Genomic DNA, 21,698 nt, shown 5'->3' on the forward strand with positions numbered 1-21,698 from the left:
ATCTCACAAGTTAGCACAGTTTTGTCACAAGTCATCTTTGGTCTTAATATTTTCATGTCTTGTATAGCTAGCCTATCATTTATTTCCTGTCCTCGCCCCTGCCCTACTTGCCCAGCCCCAGTTTATGACCTTTAGTTATTCAGCAGTGGCCTCATTCCTAACCGTGAAGGAATGGTTTCCTTGATTGTAAGTTTGTTCCAAGCCTGTTTTCTTTTCCTAGTACAATTAGTCCACAGCACAAGAAGGTTTACAGAGCTCTGTTTGCAGCTTGTATTCTACAGGGGGTCTAAGACTACTACTATCAATTTAGGAGTTCTATAAAATCATTATCAGTGATTATGAAATCATCATCTACACAGCATTACTCTATGAGCAGTAGGGTGGTCTGATGCCCAGGCATCGTTAGGCTATGTGATAGTGTCCGGCAGGAAGCAATCCTGGGATGAAGTCTATGAGGATCCTACATCTCACCTAATACAGAGAGCAAAATGGTGAGGTCATCGCTGGAAAACTCTCTTGCTTGCCATAGCCTTTCTCAGATGGCTTCTGACAGAATCTTTTAATGTAGTTATAATAGCCTTTAATGTTGTTATAATAGCAATTATAATGTAGTTATAATTTATAAGTCTTGAATGTTGCCCGGGGGGTGATAGTGCACACCTTTAATTCCAACACTCTGGAGGCAGAGGCAGGTGGATCTTTGTGATTCTGAGGCCAGCCAGGGCTGCAAAGTGATAGCGTGTGTAAGAAAGTCCTGAATGATTCTAGGTATGAGGACCTCTGCCTGCTGTCCTGGCTGCTCAGGGGTTGGAGGCAGGAGGATTAGTTATGTCCAGGAGGGCAGCTTGGGCAACACATAGATACCTGCTTCAGAAACTAAACCAGCACCCCGTTCTGATCTCCACACACAGTGGTGTACATACACAGACACATGCAAAAGTACACATAAAAGTGAAAAACAATCTTCTAGAAGCCTCCATGGTTCTAACCCTGGGTCCACTTCTCTTTGGACGAACTACATTTGAGTACTGATCTCAGTTTCTGTTCACGAGTGTATAACCTAGAATTGTCTCTCAAGGATCCTGACACACTGCAGAAATTCTGTCAAGGATTCTTGTTTAAATGTGGGGGCATGTGGGCCTGGGTGAAGGCTCCGTGGGTAAAAACCCTGCTGACCCAAGTTCAATCCCCACAGCCCACAAAACAGCCAGATAAGGCCGTGTGCACCTTTACTGACCCCAGCTTACACAGAGCGCCCCTGAAGCTCACGGGCCAGGTCCAGAGAGCGTGCCTCAGCACGGGGAAGACAGGAACAGACTCAAGAATGCTAACCCCTGGGCTGCAGAGATGGCTCAGTAGTAAGAGCACTGACTTCTCTTCCAGAGGTACTGAGTTCAAATCCCAGCAACCACATGGTAGCTCACAACCATCTGTAATGGGATCCGATGCTCTCTTCTAGTGTGTCTGAAGACAGCTACAGTGTACTTACATATAATAAATAAATCAATCTTGAATCTCTGTTCTGAGTATTGTAGGATGCGATCAGTGCTCACACAGTGCGGTGGTCCTTTCTTTTCCTTTTCGAGACAAGCCTTACCTGTCCTGGAACCCAGTTTATGTAGACCAGGCAGGTCTTGAACTCAGAGATCCTCCTGCCTCTGCCTGCTGAGTGCTGGGATTAAAGGCATGGGCACTATGGTGTGTGCCTTCTCTTCCTTCTCTGAGATTTCCCTCCCCTTTTAATTTCTAGGTCCCGAAAAGGAAAGAATTTTACTTTCTTCAATACAAATTAGCTTTATGTGTGAGAGTGTGCAGAAGCCTGCAGAAGTGAGGAGGGGGGAGAAGGGGGAGGGGAAGGGAGGAGAGAAAAAGTAGTGGGGCCAGTGGACCTGGAGACACTAGACATTTGTGAGCAGTCCCAGGGCGTTGGGAGCTCGTGCCTCTGTAAGAGCAGCATTCTTAACCGCGGAGCCACCTTTCTGCTTCCTTTGGTTTTTGAAGCCAGAAACAAGATGTGTCTTAACTATGCATCATGGTGGCTCACTGGGTCCTTAGACAAATGACAGATCCTCCCACCCCTACTGGTCACTCTAGGGTGGCTTTTTTTGGGGGGGGGTCGGGACTTTACAGGGTTGTTGTAAGAATGGCCCCCCTACCCATGTCAAGGCTTGGGACGTCCTCACATTCTGTGTCAGTCAGCTCCCACCCGCGTCTCAGCAGAGCTGTGTCTGTCCTCACACTGGCAACAGTAGCCCAGACTCTGACAGCAAGTCTGCTAGGAGCCTGGTTGGCTGGGGCATTCGTCCTGCTGCCTCGGTCCTAGGACTGCTGGTTTATGTGAAGCTGCAATCTCATGGTTGAGAAACCACTATATATTTATCCAGATAGTAGTTTTAGAGATTGACACAATTTATTCATGTATTTTTTGAACAGGGGAGCTGTCTGTACACCTGCATGCTAGAAGAGGGCATCTGATCCCTTTATAGAAGGTTGTGAGCCAGCAGGTGGGGGCTAGGAATTGAACTCAAGAAGAACAGCCAGTGTTCTTAACTGCTGAGCCATCTCACCAGCCCTAGTGATTAAGTTTCATGGTGTGTGTGTGTGTATGTGTGTACACACACGCGCATGCATGCATGCATGAGCAAGGACGGGCATGGCATCCCTTGGAGCTGGAGTTGTGATGGGCCAGATGTGGGAATGTTTAGACTTCTCTGTGTTTTGGTGTGTGGAGGGTTTTTTAATGTGGTGATGGGCAGGCAGAAGGCATAGGCCCTGACTCAGTTGTTCTTCCAATCACCAGTTGTGATCCTGGTGGTGTGGCTGATCCTCTGTGTACAACTACTGCAAAGGACTCTGCGAGTTGTCCAGTGTGACGGGCTCCTGCCTCATCCCTTGGTCCTGAGCCACACGTCACCCACATGGGCGTGGTTCCAGACAGAGGCAGAGGAATTGGCACCCCGTCCTGGTCTGCTCTGTCATGGACATCCACTTCCTCCGTTCCTTCCGGGCACAGCGCCTGCGCACTGGTGGTGGACTTGCCCAGGTCGTCCGTCAGCTTCCCTCTTGTCGTTGTCTTTTGGTCTGCATGAGGGACTAAGGAAAGCTGAGACTCCTGGATGCCTCTGCTGCCTGAGACCAGCACTAGGTGTCACACAGTCTACCTAAAAGGGAAGTGGCCAACCAGGCAGGACCAGACCAGACTTTACTGTCTCTTTTTTGAGACAGGGTCTTTAGCTCAGGCTGGCCTAAAATCATGATCTGTCGAAGGTGTACCAACCTTATCACATTTCCTTCCAAAGTGTGTGTCTGTTTTTTAAAAAGATTTATTTATTATATGTAAGTACACTGTAGCTTAGTACACACGCGCGCGCAAACACACACACACAAACACACACACACATACATTTTAGGACAGGGTCTCACTATGTTGCCTTTGCTGACCCGGAGCTTGCCATGTAGACCAGGCTGGCCTTGCAGATCTGCCTCGGCTTAAGGGGGCCAAAGGCGCTGCCACCGCGCTTGCCCCAAGCCTCAACACTACAGTCCTCATCTTGTTATGTAGGTTCCCACAGCTATGACTCAAATACCTAAGGCACATGGTGTGCCTTAGGCTTCTGAGCCCTGCTGTGGTTAAAGGTTAAGGTGTCAGAGCTGCAGCAGTGTCTCCTTTGTGGCCTCAGAGGTCGCATCTGACAGGGCGTGGCTTCTGTCTGTACCGGCCTGTTCTTCGGCCCTTATAGCTGACAGGTCTAGCCTGCCACACAGCCACTTGGCATGTTTTGCTGTCACAGGGAGACAGAGGTGTGAGCCGTGGGCGCCCCCTCCACGGAGCTGTGTGAGCATCTCTCCCTGTGTGCGGTGCTGGCTGCTACATCCCGTGTTCAGGGCAACGCCCCACTTGACTACAAGAGTTTAGCTTGGATTTGTGCAAATACCCAGGGCCTGTCAGCCTAAGTACCACAGAACTAAATGTCCTGCAAGGGCAGAAAGGACCTCGGGGTGGGGGCGGGGCAGGGGCTGAGAGGGAGAAACAAATGGAGTCTGAAGGCAAGCGCAGGCAGGTCTGAGGTCCCACTCTGGTGGCAGCTCGCTTGTGTAGCCATTATCTGTAGACAGCAGCTGACTGCTTTCCTCACCTGCTGTGAGGCTGATGTTAGGGGCTGTGCTCCCAGGGAGCTCTCAGGCCCGCAGCTAGGTGAGGTGCTGAGCTGCGTGCCTGGGGCAGAGCATGCCAGCTCCCATGGGAACCAGCTGAAGGCTGGTTCACATTCCATACACTCAAAATCCCCCCAAGACGCCAGAGACGGCTCAGGGCTTGAGAGCAGTTGTTCTGGTGTAGGACGCGAAGTTCGAATTTTATCACCTACATGGTAACTAGAAACCACCCCCCAATTCCAGTTCCAGGGGAACCGGATGTCCTCCGTGGATACTAGGCACACACATGTATTGTGTACATACATGAAGGGGGGAAAAACCATTTTTTTAAAGGGTATTTGCAGAGGACCCAGACAGTTCCTGGCACCTACATGATAGTTCACAATCCTCTATGACTCCAGCTCCATAGGATTTGACATAAGGCCAGCAAACACCCCCACACATAGAACAGAACAGACACTCCCATGTTAACCCCTGGCTGACAAACCAGCAGTGTTGCCACACAAGGCTAGGCCTGCTAGGCTGTAAGCAGAGCGCTCCGGACTCACAAGGCTCTGTTCTGAACACAGTAACATGACCAGCTCCCTGCCCCACTACCCTTTTCCTTGTGTGTTTGGTAACTCACTGGGTAGTAGAGCTTCAGCTGTGCCACGCATGGTGACACGTGGCCATCTTATTCAGAGGACACCCCACATCAGGGCAGTCTGAAGGGAACATAGCACGCTTGGGGGCGAAGTGTTCTTTATCAGCTCAGCCATGAACAGGAGAGATACCAGCACGCAGGTCCTTTGAAGACTGCCCTAGTGGTCTTCTGAGAAAACAGCGAAGCCTTCCACTGGGCGGCCAGGAGGTGCAAGCCAGCTCTGATGGCCTCCAGAACATTCTGGCACGTGCTGAGGCTGCTGGGCTGTGTCAGGGGCTTTCTCTCTCCCACAAACTCAGACTAACTCTGCCCCAGAACTGAAATGGCAACTTGCAGGCATTCCTAGCCCTTAGAGTTGCTTACCGTGGAGACAGCCCTGTCTCCCCAGCATTCCTGAGACTGAGCGTGGTCCTCCCCAATCCTACCACCCCCCTTGGCATCCCTGGGGCTCAGTGTGGTCCTGTTCCCGGACGCAGCATCCCTGGGGCTGAGGAAGAGGCTGCCATCGGCACTGAGCACAGGACCCCATTTCCAGTCCTTGCAGCAGCACGTGCGGCTAGAGCTCTGCAGATAGAGGGGCCTCTACGCTGACATAACAGATGCGGGTGACAACTCTGGGGACAGAGCAGCCCGACTGTATGTGGGAGGGAGAAGTGCACGGGAGCTTGGCTCTGTACCAAGCACCAAAAGTGAAGTCAGGACCAAAGCTAGAAAAAGGAGTCATTTATTAGAGACAAAACCAACCCTTCAAACCCTCAGCAGAGTCTGAAGCTGACAGAGGAGCCAACAGCAAGGCTAGGTACGCCGCTCCATTGACGAGACAGGCTGTGCACTCGGCCGGCCGCAGTGTCTGCAGGGGTGGGGACCCCAGGGAGGAACAGACTGCGGGCCCACTGTCTCGGCACAGGCAGCAGCTTCCCAGCCTGAGGTGACAGTGAACCCACAGCCCACAGATGGCGCAGGGTGCGGGCAGAAGTCACAGCAGCAGCCTGCTCTGCCTTCAGCTCCTGGACTTCAGCTCCATTACAGGAGGCAACTGACATTTGTCCCCAAAGCCCAGCTGTCACCACAGGTAAACCAAGACTGTAATCACCACAGCAAGGACAGGATTGCGTTGCTTTTTTCCGTGTTGTTTTTTTCCTAAGGGACTGAGGGCATGGAAAATACAGCGCACCAATGAAACGAAATGTCAAAAAAAAAATACAAAAAAATATAAAATAGAAAAATGTATTTACAGGTAGTACATTACTATGATCAGAAAGCACAAAGACACCTGCTGCTATAATACATGCACTGGTTCAAGAGGCGGTTACTAAAAACTGCGAGGAGAAGCCTGTAAAAAGAAAAGGGTCAAAAAGTTCAAACTTTTCATCCCTAATTTGCTACACTGATCAAAAGGAGGAGTCCCCACAGCCCAGAGTCTATCAGTTCGGCGTGTCCACAGCTTACAAGCGCACGCGACTCTCACAGGAGCCGGAGCCGGCAGCTTGGCGAGGAAGCCTCGGGACACGCTTCTACATGCTCAAATGACAGCAAGCCCCGTCTGCTACACGGCATGATCTTAGCAGGTTCGTCACTGTTTACTCATAGGTATCTATGTGCACGTGTGTATATATATGTACGTATGTATAAAACCGTGTCCTGCTCACTGCCAACATGGCTGGACACAGTCATTACAACAAATTCTTATGTGTATGTTGTAAGAAGTCATTCAATGTCTGTGGATTTAATAAGTCACTTCACACCACAGAAAATATTTAATAAATCCAAAAGAAAAAAGAAAAAAAAAAGAATAGGAGGACAGAGTTCTGCCCTAGGTCTCTGAAATGGAGTCCCCCAGAGGAAACTGGTCCCAAAGTTTTGGAGGGTTCACTGAAGAGACTTCGGTTTGCTAATGAATTTTCGTCCGTTTAGTGTTCAAAGTTTTAGAACAACTCCTTACTGTTTTTAGTTTTTAAATAAGTCAACGTCTCCATCTCCCCGAGTCAACAACCTGGTGCAGGTCCATAAGGACGCGGCAGGAGCGCCGGGAGGGCCGCCTGCCCCTTCTACAAGGTCCACTCTCCAGAGCACAGAGGAGAAGGGCTGTGCGGCTCCAGCGCCCTCTGCCAACGCTCCCCTCAGACAAACTCCAGTTACACTGCAGTTCCGTGAGCAGGCGTGCCTGAGTCAGGCCAGCTTGGAGAGGGAACAAAACCACGCAGTGGGAGGAAAGGGCGAGGACAGCGCTCCGGTCACTCTCCCGCGTGCGTCATCATACTTCCAGGAACCGGGAGCTGCTGGACTTGGAGTGGAAGGGCTCGGACCACATCCTCCGTAAGTCACCCTGGGAAGGGAAGGACACGGTTGAGGTCCAGGTTCAAACAAGAGGCAGCAGTCCTTTCTCCTCCTGACGCCAGGGCACCAGGTCTCTCGACCACGGAGAAGCCTGTCTGGGGCCTCCCTCCCCCCCCCCCCCCAAGTCCCGAGGGAAATTCTGTCTCTCTGGCCTGCTCACGAACCTCTGTTTGTAAAACAAGAGGCTAAAATCCTGGCAAATAAGAAGTCACTCTTTGAGCTGACACGGGTACACACACTTGGGAGGCGGAGGCAGTAGATCTGAGTGCCCCAATCTGGTCTATATAGCCACTTCTAGCCTAACCAGGGCTATATGAATTACACTGTGAAACAGTTCAAAAAAGAACAAAAATCCTTAATAAGAAAAAAAGGAGTTGAGGGATAGTAGTCATATATTGCCTTAATAGTATATCTATATTTATTTAGATTTATTTTTAAGTGCATGACTATTTGGCCTGCCTATGTGTGTGTAAGGCATGTGAATGCCCGATGCCCATGGAGTTCTAAAGGCAGTGTTGGATCCCCAGGTACTGATGTTAAGTACCACAAGGGTACTATGAACCAAGAACAGCAAGGACTTGAACCACTGAGCCGTATTTCCAGCTGCGATGTCAAAGACTTGTTAATTCATTCCAAACGAATGCTATTAAAAAGCCAGGAGGCAGCAGCAGGGCCTGCCTGTCTTGTTAGGCATTTGGGAGACAGAGACAGAATCCAGGGCCTCACGAGCTGAAGCTCCAGCCCTGGCCCTGAACTCAAAATTCTCCTTCCTCAGCGCTAGGGCTCTGCTCTGCTGTGATCAGAACGAGAAGTCTGACGGCACACACCCTCTGGGCTTCACCTTCCCTCAGGGGTCTGTGAGGATGGAGCCCTTCCTGTCAGTGCTCCCCGTGTGTGCGAGCGAATGCAGCGGCGGCGGCGGCTCTCACCTTCAGGTATGCCATGGTGAGGAGTGGTAATAAGGTGAATGGCACCAAGTAGAGGAGGGCTGGCTGGGCAGCTCGGTGGATACGAGACGCCACAGTTGCGGTGAGCAGACCTAGGAGAGAGGCGGCCGTGAGTAGCTCTGACACAGATAACAGGCACAGCTGTCTTTACCTGTGCACCTTTACCCAGTGCACAAAAACATTATGCCTGCATTTTGTGTCTTTAAAAGCCTTTGACTCTGAGAGCCCAGGACTGGGTCAGAGCCCACTCCTGCAAAAGTCCTGGACTAGCCCGAGCATCTGGCCTCTTAGCCTCTCTACCTGAATGTTGGGGTGATAGCACTTGATGACCCCTTGCAGGGTTACTGACTGGCAGGAACTCACGTGTCTGCAGGTTAACTGGTGAAGGTAAGTGGCTCTCACACTTACTCTGTGTGCACTATTTTTCTGCCCTAATCCAACTGTGATTTCCTGTTTGTGGTTTGTGAGTTGGCTGGAGAGACGTTAGTGTGGAGAAGTCTGAAGTCACAGGTGATGTATGCATTGGAGACAGAGGAGGCAAAAATCAAAGGATTGCCTATCTAGTGGCTAGATCCTTAGCATCCCATGTGTGTTGGCCATGTTCTTCTACATATTTCTCAGATATGGGCACTCAACAATGGCACATACAGCACCTTAAAGACTCCTCTGGTTTTCTGACCAGCAGGCATTACTGCTTTTCTGCTCAGCAGCTGGAAGATATGGACCGATGGCAAGCGCTGGAGGAAGTGAGGGGCCAGCTGCTTTCTCGCTGGTCTTTCTTACCTACAAAGTACCCGATGAGGGTGCAGTGGAAGTAGGAGACCTTCTGCATGCGCCCAGAGATATTCGCCGGACCAGGGGCTCCACAGGAGTCGCCACTGGCTTGTTTCTTGTAGTTGTCATAGCGAAGAACAAAACATAACAGGAGGCCAGGCATCACAATGTCCCCGATGCCCAACATAGAGAAGTGACTGCCAGTGGAGCTGAAACACAGACCACATGATAAGGACACTGCAGGCTACATACAACCTCTGTGCTTCTGTCTGAAGGTTTTTAAAGACACGAAATGCAGGCATAATGTTTTTGTGCGCTGGGTAAAGGTTATCTTCGTGTGAGTCGAATGCCGAGTTCTCTACCCTAGTATCTTGTTTCAATCTCAGCACAGCATTGTAATGCTTAGGTCAAGGATCTCCTGTCTCAACTCTGTATAAACAATTCTTACCATTTATTCTCTGCCTTGTCAATAAATGCTGATAAATGGATGGCTGGGCAGGAAGGAGGATAGGGGGCCCTTCTGCCAGCCAAGGGCAGGAAGAGAGAGTCTGAGACGACACTGAGAGAAAAAACCATCTGAAGCCCAGAGAGTCAGAGCAATGATATATGCAAGTATCATGGGACAGGGCTGGGAGGTGGCCAGGTTACCACAGGGGTTACTCTAAGTCATTGATCTGTCCTGTTTTGAGGTGCAGCTTCAAATGATCCTTGGTTTCTCTGTTGGTTGGTTATTAGGGACTAGTAAAGGTAAAGAAATCCAGATGCTGGATTAATTAACTGATTCCACTTATATAAAAGTAATTCATATTACAATAAGAGGAATCGTTTCTTTTGGTTTGAGACAGGGTCTCACTGAAGCCCTGGCTGGCCTGGAACTAACTATACAGACCAGGCCATTTCAACTTAGAAAAAGCTACTTGCTTCTGTCTCCTAAATCCCAGGACAGAAGGTGTGTACCACTATGATGCCACCCCTTCCCCCAGGTGCTTTTTGAGATAGGATCTTGCTATGGGTCAAGGCTGGTCTCCAAGTTAGATTCTTCCTTAGCTTCCTGAACACTGGATTATTGTCATGAGCCACTACGGCTGGCTCAACACTAGCTTTTGAAAGTACAAAGATCTCAGAGCATTGGCCTCAGGGATCTCCAAGGTGGCTGCTGCTTTTGGGGAGCACTCAGTGTGAGTGTCACCATCTGTGACACCTTCACCCCTGAGAGTCCAAATAAGACTTCTCGCCATGTTGCGGAAATGCTTCCCCAGTGCTAAATCACCCCACACTCAGGGAGATCGAGAAAGCTCTTTATGGAAAGAATAAAACAGCAAGCGGCAGACTGGCTAATGTCCAAAGTGCTGGCCAGGATGAGAAGACGTCACTAACTATATACATGGAAGACTTGTGAACAAGTCCATGCTTGCTGTCACCCTTCAGTTTTTCATGGTGCCTGGGCCTAAGGTACACTCTGAACAATTTATACAGAAAGGAGACTGCTAGTCTAGGCAAATGGGGATCCCACATCACATACTGTCACTTTAAGTACACAGGTGTTTTCTCAACAGTTGTCACCCAGAGTCACCCTGCTCATGCGGACTTGACGGTTGTGATCCTGCACCCAGCAGATGTTGCTCCTTAGATAAGTCTTGTGTTCTAGGGCTGGCCCTAACTGCTGGTTCTAAGTCAGGATGTCCCCTTGGTTATAGGAGTTGAGTCTTATAGCTGATGAATCCTGAAGAGACATTTATACCCCCGCACCCTAAATTCTCTCCAGCAGGCCTCATAACATTGCTTTGGCTAAACACCATTTGTGACTTAATGTCTCCTCAGCGACTCTAGGAAATCCTTTATAGTGTTGACTCGGTCGCTCTGTGTTTCTTCTACATCAGACTGAAGAACACACTGGCTTTGCCAAGATTACTTCACTGAGATTGTTACCATGAAAATATTTTTGCAAATGTCTCAGGGGAAAAAAAAAACCCAGATTCTGTTCATTTAAGCCAACTGTAAGCAGCCACCGCCAATGCCGTCGCCGCAGCTCCACGCTGCTGTGTGATATGGAGCACACCTGGAGATGGTGAGCCAGCAGCTTACAGAACGTCTGTGCTCACCGAGAAGAGGCAGGGTGAAGAGGAGCGCATCGCTATGCACAAGACAGACGCCAGCTCAGCTGGAAAGCACAGAGCGACACAAAGGCTACAAGCAGCGGCAGCAGGAACCTTGCCCCACCTCTCAGCCAAGTGGTCTGCTGAGAACACGGTGCTCTCAAGCCTTAAGTGCTGGGCCTGGCATCCCAGTGCGTGCTCACATATGACAGGGCAGCAGAGGGACAGATGTGGTTCTGGGTGAGAGGGAGCCACGGTGAAGGAAGGCTTGACTAGGGATGGTCTGGGGGCTGCGGGTTAGCATGTGAGCTCAGGCGGCTCAAGTGGTAAGGACACAGTGGGCGGCAGTCCTACCATTCCGCTCCAGGGAGGATTTCTGCAGCCCCCTTCCCAGGGCTAGTGGGCATGAAAGTGCTGAGCTTGGTCCTCACCGCACAGCCCAGGACTCTGTTTCCTTGTTTTCTACAACACCAGAGACTTCTCTCTACTGGAACAAACTGGGAGACTCTAAAGCAGGGGTTCTCATCCTTCCTAATGCTGTGATGTTTTAATACAGCTCCCCATGTTTTGGTGACCCTCAGCCATAAGATTATTATAAAGATCTATCTTATGTATATGAGTACATTGTCACTGTCTTCAGATACACCAGAAGAGGGCAACAGATCCCATTACAAATGGTTGTGAACCACCACGTGGTTGTGGGGAATTGAACTCAGGACCTCTGGAAGAGCAGTCAGTGCTCTAGCCGCTGAGCAATCTCTCCAGCACCACATAAGATTATTTTCATTGCTATGAGAACCACGGATCTAAATGTAGATAACATTTTCTGAGACAGGGTTTCTCTGTGTAGGTCTGGCTGTCCTCAAACTCAAGAGTTCTGCCTGTCTCTGTCTCCCCAGTACTGGGATTAAAGGTGTGCACAACCTGGCTAAATTTAGGTGATTTTAGACTAATAATGAAGTGCATGTCTACAGAATATTACAACAGCTATAGAATATACATTCACTTCAGTAGCCTGTGAAATTTTAAGAAAAACCATATTACATTTCAGGTGATAAAGCAAAAGCAGTCTTAAAGATCTCTGAAATAATTTCATGCATTGTTTCAGGTTATCTGTGAACAGAAGCAGAGATGAATAAGACAGACTATAGAACCTGTGACCTGGTTTGGATAAGAAATGCCCCAGAGGCTTGTGTATATTTGGCCCTCAGCTGGTGGCTCTGTTTTCCAAAATTTCGAAGGCATTATGAGGTGAGGCGTCAGGGAGGGGAGGAAGAGGTCCCTCTGGGGCAATGGTGGTGGTGTAGCAAGGGACTCTGTCCTGACCCACAAAGCAAGCCATGCCTCAAGTTCCCACCACTAGAGATGCGGGCCCAGCGGTCAGACACAAAGCTCCCTTGCCAGGATGCACCGCATCCCCTTCAACCATGAGCAGGATGAGCCCATCCTCTTGTAGCTGCTGTTGTGGGGATTTTGTTACTTGGACAGGATGGTAACTAATGTGCTATTCACACACACACAAATGGAACAATACAGTCTTGAGTGCATCAGAGGTCAGTGAAGAGATAAAAATACAGCATTTCAGAGCTCTCTGGACACAACAGACACCACTCTAATGCTACCTTTAAGCTGTTAGTATTTCTTTTTTTTTTTTTTTAAAGATTTATTTTATGTATATGAGTACATTGTAGCTGTACAGATGGTTGTGAGCCATCATGTAGTTGCTGGGATTTGAATTTGGGACCTTCGGAAGAGCAGTCAGTGGATCTAGTATTTCCATTTAAAACTATCACTAAACTTTTAAGATATCGAAGCCTCAGCACAAGTAAAGTAAATTGGGGGGGGGGGGATTTTTCCTCAATGGAAAAGCAATTATTCCATTGAGGAAAAATTCTAGTCTTGATGGTCTTCTTCCCCCCCCTAAAATGTGCCGGCCTAGTGGAGCCCTGGGAACTCAGGCAGACAGGTGAGGAGACATCTATGATGAAGTCACTAGGAAATGCAAAGACCTATTCACGGGTTACAACTGTGAAAATGGCTGTCCTGCTAAACTGACACACAGATTTAATGATCATCAGAATTCTAATAAGATTCTTAGTAGAAAAAGACAATAACTAAAATACATATGGACACACAAAGGCCCTGAACTGCCAAAGTGCGTCTCACAGATCCCCAACTCCAATACATACCTGATTTTTGACAAAGATATCAACACATACATTGAAGACAGCTTTTTTCTACAAAATATCTGGGAAAACACTTCTTGCTATCTGCTGATCCAATGTAGAACTCTTAACTACCTCTCAGCACCGACTCTACCACGTGCCACCATGATGAACTGTAAACCAGCCCCAGAGAAATGTTTTCCCTTAAGCGCTGCATGGTGGTGTCTCTTCACAGCAATAAAAACCCTACTAATAAGGAAGACAATCCAATCTCTCATTTGTTATTAAACCGGCTCAAAAACTGAATTAAAGGGCCAGATGGCTCAGTGTTGCTCTTGTAGAAGACCCGGTTCCAGTCTCAGGGCAGCTGCTGCCTTCTTTTGGCTCCAAGGGCACCAGGAAAACATGTGGTACATGGAGATACATGCAGAAAAACTCACACTAATTAAAATGTATTAAAACAAAACCAAACCCTGAGCCTGGAGACTTTAAATTGATAAGGGGAATCCATTTCCAGTAACAGACAGGCAAGATCTTCCAGAGCGGCCTCAGCAGCCTCGGTGGAACTGAGACTTGAAACATGACTGCGTTAGGACTCCAACAAACTGAAGCAAACGAAAGTGAGGAAAGATAGCGTGTACTTATGTTTCCAGGGACTAATAACTACAATATATAAAGAACTCAAAACTTGAAACAAGGGGCTGGAGAGATGGCTCAGTGGTTAAGAGCACTGACTGCTCTTCCGAAGGTCCTGAGTTCAAATCCCAGCACCGCATGGTGGCTCACAACCATCCGTAATGAGATCTGATGCCCCCTTCTAGCGTGTCTGAAGACAGCTACAATGTACTTACATATAATAAACAAATCTTAAAAAAAATAAAATAGGGCTGGAGAGATGGTTCAGTGTGTAGGAACACTGACTGCTCTTCCAAAGGTCATGACTTCAAATTCCAGCATCCACATGGTGGCTCACAACCATCCGTAAAGAGATCTGACACCCTCTTCTGGCTATCTGAAGATAGCTACAGTGTACTTACATGTAATAAACAAACAAACAAACAAATAAATATTTAAAAAAAATAAAATAAAATAACAACAACAAACCCCTGAAACAAAGGAGTGATCTGAACAGAGTTTTCAGAGGTATAAGTGACTAATAAAGTCACCATCTTTAGGAAATGTAATCACAAGCAGAGTGTGATCCTGTCCGTCCCTCCACAGTCAGAGTCGTCACTGTGGAGACAAGAGGCAGTTGTGGTGGACCACAGCTTCACTCAGCACTCGGTGCCAGACCTGTGGTCTTACCTCACCAGAGTTAATACCTTGAAACCCTAAGAAAGGAAAAGTAGTAAAAAGAGAAACAAGAAAAAGGCCAGGACAAGCACACATGAGAGAAGCCACCGTGATGAAACGACATGACATGCTGCCAGTAAGTTCACCCCACACAGTCTGCGGATGACAGCCCTTCCCAGTGTAGGAGTAGAATGCAGTGAAAGATGATCTCAGCAGGAAGGCAGTGAGGCCCGTGGTGTGGGAAGGGGACCCCAGGCCAATCCTACCTTGGGAAGACCAATTTTCCAGGCAGAGACAGGCGAGGAACATCACGCCCCACATTGGGTCCCAGGTGGAGCTTCCGGGACAGAACATCGAGGGGATTGTCAGCTGGCTGTGTGGCCACTTTCACCATGACGTTGCTGTTGAAGATGTAGGCTGAGAAAAACACCTGCCAAGATGAAGAGAGGCTGCATCAGGAGCTACCAGCCACCCACACTGGCCAGTAGCCATCTCTGCCCAAGTGGCATCCGGTTCTGACTGTATGTTGGTGGAGCCTGCAGGTTGCAGTGTCTTTCTACAGCCACAGCCACTCCCTGGCCAGTGGGACCAGGAGAGCTTGCTCCTATCCAGCACCCTGGCCAGCACGCTGCTGCCTGTCCCACTCACACTGCCTGCTGTATCCAGCGGCTGCCTGTGCATGCTCAGGACCCGTGCTCCACAGCAAAGGGAGTCAATCACCTCTGTCTGTTGGCGTGCCGGGCTCTGGGTATTTAGATAGCTTTGAGCAGCAACCACTTCAGCTACATTCAGAAGACAACAGGACATTTAGGGAAGTACACACTCACCCAGAAGACGTCGTAGATGAGAAGCCCTGAGAGAAGCAGGCAGGAAACCTTGAGGCTTGGCAGGCGGACGAAGGCGATCATGGCGACACAGAGCCCCATTGCCAGAGCTAGAATGCAGGGAAGTCGGGATCAGCGTGGAAGTCCGTAAGCTCTGGGCTACCCAACCCAGGCTCTGAGCTCGCCCTGTAGACAGTTCCCTGAACTGCGGCAGTCCATCTGTCCCTGCTACTACACAGCCTCCTACTACACAGGCTGGGCAGGCTGTCTGCAGGCACCCAGGTCTGCACCGTCCTGAGCTCCGCGAGACCTCCTCACTTGACACTCCGCTCCTCTGGACAGAGTGCACTACCCAATTAAGAAGCCAACATAGATGGCCATCGTGGTGCACACCCAAAGCCTAGCACCCAGGAGGGCAGAGGCAGGCAGATTTCAGAGTTCAAGGCCAGCTTGGTCTTGGTCTACAGAGTGAGGTCTCGTCTTAAAAACAAACAAACAAACAAAATAAAACAACTTATTCCTGGGTCTTCTTCCTTCATTCAGACACCATTCCAATAATTCATGTTTTTGTCTATTTTTCCCCTCAATCCATCCATGTAATATCCGCAACATTTTAATCCTGACATATTTGCAAACAACCCTCCCCTGGCCCTCTTCCCAGTCCTCTGACCTAATTTACACAAAGGTCCTCTGACGCTGAATCCTTAGATGGTGTTCAACAACAACAACAACAACAACAACAACAACAACAACAACAACAGTCACTACTCAGGGTTTCTAAACACATAACCACCAAAAACTGAAGAACCAACTGTAACAAGTGGGAGGTGCTCCCAACCTGTGCACCACCACCCCACTGGAAGCCTTGACACGACACGTGTGCTCACACCGTCACAGCATACAGTCACAGCATTTGACAATGCCAATGAACTGCCTGAAGCTCAGACAGTGGCACACTGAGGACTCCAGCACACGACAGTCTCTGCTCTCACATAACGGGTGAAATCACAGAAACAAAGACTCTGGTTTCCTACAGTCTTCTTAGTGTAGTTCTGGATTGTAACTGGCTAAATTATTTGTTTTTAAAAACTATAGTGTGGATGGCTCAGTGGTTAAGAGCACCGACTGCTCTTCCAGAGGTCCTGAGTTCAAATCCCAGCAACCACATGGTGGCTCATAACCATCTGGTGCCTTCTTCTGACATACCTACAGGTGGAATGCTGTATATATAATAAATAAATTAAAAAAATTAAACAAAAAAAAACCAAAAGTGTGAGGATCTGACTGGAGCTCCATAAGTCACTGCTAATAACTGAAATGCACTTTGTCTTTAGTAAGGATCTATGTCCATCAAAGAATTAGTATATTTGGGATAGGCCACAGCTAGCCTGTAACTCACAGAGCAACCACATGGTGGCTCACAACCTTGGTACTAGGATCTGATGCCCTCTTCTGGGGTGTGTGAAGACAGCCACAGTGTACTCATATGTATACAATAAGAAGGGGCTAGAAAGTAGAGAAGGCTAAGCGGCTCCAAAGAGCTGTGGAAGACATGGGTATGTGGCAGCACAGCACACACCTGTAACGCCAAGGAAGTGCTGAGGCAGAAGGATCCTGAGTAGGAGGCCAGCTTGGACTACACAGCACCCGCATCACACTGAGCAGATCTTCCTTCTCGCTTTTCCAGTTCTTGTAGTTAAAAACAGTTAATGGAGCTGGTCTTTACAGGCGGCGCACGCCTTTGCTCCCAGCACTCGAGAGGCAGAGGAAGACAGGTCTGTGAGTCTGAGGGCAGCTTAGTCTGCAGAGAGCTGCAGGACAGCCAGGGCCACACAGAGAGACCATGTGTCAACCCCCACCACACCAAAAGCAATGAGCTATACAGCTCAGATTATGGTTATATATAACTACACTGTAGTTGGTAGTAATAACTACACTGTAGAAAAGCAGTGGAGACAAAGCTAGAAACTCTGCATCTGGCTGGCACTGTGGTGCATGCCTGCCTTTAATCCCAGCAGCAGGTCAGTACTGTTCAAACACCCCCAGCCGTGTGTGTGTGTGTGTGTGTGTGTGTGTGTGTGTATGTTTGTTTTCTCGGCACCCAAGAGGGCGAAGCTAGACAAAGGAGTTGAAGGTCAGCCTAAGCTAAAGTCAGAAAAATTATATATTTTCTAATACGACATCAGGATATACATACTTTTACTTTTTTTTTTTTTTTTTTAAGATTTATGTATTTTAGCCCGGTGGTGGTGGTGGTGGTGCAGAGGCAGGCGGATCTCTGAGTTCGAGGCCAGCCTGGTCTACAGAGTGAGTTCCAGGACAGCCAGGGCTACCCAGAGAAACCCTGTCTTGAAAAAAACCAAATCCTAAAAAGAAAAAAAGAAAAAAAAAAAAAGAAAAAAAAGATTTATGTATTTTATATACGTGAGTCCACTACCATTACTTTCTTCAGACACTCCAGAAGAGGGCGTCAGATCCCATTACAGATGGTCGTGAGACACCATGTGGTTGCTGGGAATTGAACTCAGGGCCTCTGGGAGAGCAGTTGGTGCTCTTAACCACTGAGTCATCTCTCCAGCCCTAGGACATACATTCTTTCATTTTAACTGTGCAGAGTTTTAAGTGTATATGATGTTTTAGGGTTTTAAGCATGTATAGTGATTTTACAATTCTGCTATTACATTTATCTCTATGTAAGTCAAAAGACAACATTTGGGAATCAGTTCTCTTTGGATAGTATGGTTCCGAGGATTGAACCTGGGTTAATCTTTACCCCTTGAGCCATCTCACCACGTTACCACACACATGTAGTCAATTTTAGCTCATGTTGGTACTCATTCTGAAAGGATATATAATTATAGATATAAAATATGATAAGCCAAGTGGTGGTGGTACACACCTTTAATCCCTGTGCTCTGGAGGCAGAGGCAGGAGGATCTCTGTGAACTGAAGGCCAGCCTGGTCTACAGAGTGAGTTCCAGGACAGCCAGGGCTCTATACAGAGAGACCCTGTTTGGAATATACACAGTAAGTATAGAAAACCTTTACTGGGAGGATGTCATGCTTGGAAATTCATCTTTAGAAAACCATGTATGCTGTGACACAGCTTGCCTGCCTAGGAGGGTCAGAGCGACAACACACCTGTACCAAAGAGTAGACCTAGCTCCTTTATCTCCTTTATCTCGGTTGTTTAAAAAGACAATTTAAGGACACAGTAACAGTTAAATAACACATGTACTTCAAAATGCTCTGGGGCTATTTCAAAGGGCTTAATGTTTCTCTCTCTGATGATACCGACATATACTATGGCTACAAAGAAGAAGCACACCAATACATCACTGAATACGTGAATGTAGGCCATGGGCTCTATAGATCCTGGCAGAACCAGAAGGGGTGGAGCCGTCAGAGCTGCAGTTTCGGGCTGTCGGGAGCCTCCTGACAGGAGTGCTGAGAACAGAACTCAGGTCCTCTGCCAAGAGCAGGAAGTACTGCTACCCACTGAGCCAACTCTACTGGAGGATCTGTTTTTATATATCATATTTCTAATATTTATTTCCACTTATGTAAGGAAGTATCTACCTGAAAACTTGTCTTAAAAGCAAAAATGGGGGAAAGGACTACGAATGAGCGATAAAAACTGGCTGGAAACAGTCTTCTAAAGGAAGAACTAGGGAGCGGCTAGGTCTGCCTACCTTAGGAAAGCCCATGGGCAGATGCTGGCCACAGCCCGGGTGGGGCAGAAGGCGCAGTCTAGGACTTAGCTTAGAGAAGGGGCAGGAATGGTCTAGGACTCAGTGTCTACTGCAGGTGTGCATCTTCTCTCCTGCTCAATGCATTTTTATGTGGCCCTGGATAACAGGCATATAAAATTGATATGTGAGCCGGGCAGTGGTGGCACACACCTGTAATCCCAGCTCTCTGGGAGGCAGAGGCAGGCGGATCTCTGAGTTTGAGGCCAGCCTGGTCTACAGAGTGAGTTCCAGGACAGCCAGGGCTATACAGAGAAACCCTGTTTCAAAACAAAACAAAACAAAACAAAAGAGTGGAGCCGAGCTGAACGCGTGGGAGGGACTGCCTTTGTGAGGGGGTTTCCGCCCGGCCGAGCTCCGGGGAAGCAGAATAAACTGCTGACCCCTCTGTCCCTACCTTGGGGTGTTCACCTGGGTAGCCGAAGCATGCCATCTCTATTCTTGCATAGTTTCTTAAATGACCCTGGTGATTGATGGCGTACCCAGCCCTACTCTAAATGGGGCTTTGGAGAGCTCTCACCTCCTCGTCTCGTGCCCTTCCCCCCCAATCTTCCAGAGTGGTCTAGGCTACCACGCAAACCACTTTGAAGGAGTGCTGGGGACTTGAGGAGAGATGGCATCTGATTGGTTCCAATGTCAGGCTCTGTCTTGGGCTTGCCTGTGTGGCCTTGGATAAACGCTAACATGGTTCCATTTTCCAGCGCCTTGTTTTCCTGGGCTTAGAAATGGGAGGCAGCTGTCAAGTGCTCAATGAGCTGACGCGGGCCTGCGGGGCTGTGACCCCAGCCCTGGGAAGCTAGGGTGAGCCGGCGGGCGGTGAGTGTGGGGCCAGCCTGGGTTCTGCCGGGAGCTGCAGGCCTGCGTGGGCCACAGCAAGGCCATGGTTCTGGGTGCGGAGGATGGGGGTGGGTGGGAGCAGGGTGGGGGCGGCGGTGGTGGAGGCAGGGGCTTTCTAGTGACACTTCAAAGAGGGAAACGTAAGAGGATTGAAACCAGAGTCTGCCACCTGAGACCCTTGTTGGAAGAAACGCAGAAACGCGGAAGCACCTGCCCGAAGGGAATGGAGCTACCCGAAAATCAAATCTACAGAAAGGAATTTTAACATAAAACCTAAACTGGAGCCGGGTGTGGTGGCACACGCCTGTAATCCCAGCACTTGGGAGGCAGAAGCAGGCGGATTTCTGAGTTCGAGGCCAGCCTGGTCTACAGAGTGAGTTCCAGGACAGCCAGGGCTACACAGAGAAACCCTGCCTCAGAAAACCAAACCAAATCAAAACAAAACAAAAAAAGGTATGTCAAACAAGCATTCACTCATAATAAATTATCAACTTAAAAGACGTAATTTTACTACTGGAGACAAAAGAAATCTGCATACTACTACTATGCTAGACACCTGTACTGAGCAAGTCCTGGCTGAATGCCACCTAGGAATGCCCTCACTCTTCCGCAGAGATGACAAACAGCCTCCCTGCCAAGAATGCTGCTCTGCATATGGACACAGTACCAAACGCCACAAAGATGCTTACCACTATTTTGGAAACTTAAAAATTCTCTCCTAATTTGAAGCCAAAATTTATTCAATTATTTTATTTTATTTTTTAGGGTTTTTTTTCCCCCCCTAGATAGGGTTTCTTGTGTAGCCCTGGCTGTCCTGGAACTCACTCTGTAGACCAGCCTGGCCTCAAACTCAGAAATCCGCCTGCCTCTGCCTCCCAAGTGCTAGGATTACAGGCATGTGCCACCACCACCTGGCTCAATTATTTTATTTTTAAAAAATAAAAACTAGGGCAGCAACTCAAAACAGTAATTCTGTTATCCTATTTTTTTTTTTTTGGTTGTTTTCCAGACAGGGTTTCTCTGTGTCGCCCTGGCTGTCCTGGAACTCACTCTGTAGATCAGGCTAGCCTCGAACTCAGAAATCCATCTGCCTGCCTCTGCCTCATGGTGCTGGGATTAAAGGCATGCGCCGCCGCCGCCACCACCACCACCACCACCCGGCTCATTATCCTTCTTTTTACAGATCAGGTTGAACATGAACTCACAGAGATCCTCCTGCTTCCGGAATGCTAGAATTAAAGCTTGTGCCAGCCTGGGCTAGGGAATGGGTTCCAGGATAGCCAGCCTACTAGAGATACTTTGTCTTGGAACAAATGAACCAACAAACAAGCACTATGCCTGCTTCAAATAGCAATTGTAAAAATCAAATATTCAAACTCAACCCAACCCCAAAGCTATGCTAGTCTGATATTTACATGCTGAAATGACAGCAGAAGATAAAAACCCTCCGCTTTCTATTATACCATGTGTTTGTCTGAGAGAGAAGACTTGGCACTGAAGTACAAACAGTGCGATTGTAGCATACATATGCGTCAGTATGGGCAGAGGTATTTGAGGCAGGGCATGCTGTGTCTTCAGAGCTGAGGCTTTTAGTGAAGGCACACGGGGCTGCAATACCCGGCACGGCGGCAAAGCCGTCTTCACTGTGTCTGATTCTGAATTAACTTCTGAAAGTCACACATTCACAGTGGTCCCGCAGGTGAGGCCGTGACCTATGAAACCGTGCGAGGGCCAGTGTCAGCCCGTGTCTGACAACACTCACCGTCCATGAGGAGCCAGTGGCCAGTGAGGACCCAGATGAGGACGAGCATGACGGACAAGGAAAAGGACAGCAGCTCAGCAGCCGTGAAGCGCCCACAGCAGCCGAAGGAAATCCTG

General features: G+C 48.6%; 2 protein-coding genes across 5 annotated transcripts in view; both read right to left on the reverse strand.

Moving 5' to 3' along the window:
- The window catches only part of LOC127673034 (2'-5'-oligoadenylate synthase-like protein 1), a 449,062-nt gene that overhangs the window by 263,626 nt on the left and 163,738 nt on the right, over positions 1-21,698 (reverse strand). The gene's annotated exons all lie outside the window — the stretch shown is intronic.
- The window catches only part of Sppl3 (signal peptide peptidase like 3), an 88,816-nt gene continuing 72,624 nt past the window's right edge, over positions 5,507-21,698 (reverse strand). The window contains exons 6-11 of the mRNA XM_052168577.1: positions 21,583-21,695; positions 15,238-15,344; positions 14,677-14,840; positions 8,866-9,065; positions 8,065-8,174; positions 5,507-7,124 (exon numbers count right to left, since the gene is read on the reverse strand). Coding sequence (XP_052024537.1) covers positions 7,053-7,124; positions 8,065-8,174; positions 8,866-9,065; positions 14,677-14,840; positions 15,238-15,344; positions 21,583-21,695 — 766 coding nt within the window. The 3' untranslated portion in view covers positions 5,507-7,052. The remainder of the gene's footprint in view (positions 7,125-8,064; positions 8,175-8,865; positions 9,066-14,676; positions 14,841-15,237; positions 15,345-21,582; positions 21,696-21,698) is intronic.

The sequence above is a fragment of the Apodemus sylvaticus genome, chromosome 22 (genome assembly GCF_947179515.1).
Source record: "Apodemus sylvaticus chromosome 22, mApoSyl1.1, whole genome shotgun sequence".
Taxonomy (NCBI): domain Eukaryota; kingdom Metazoa; phylum Chordata; class Mammalia; order Rodentia; family Muridae; genus Apodemus; species Apodemus sylvaticus.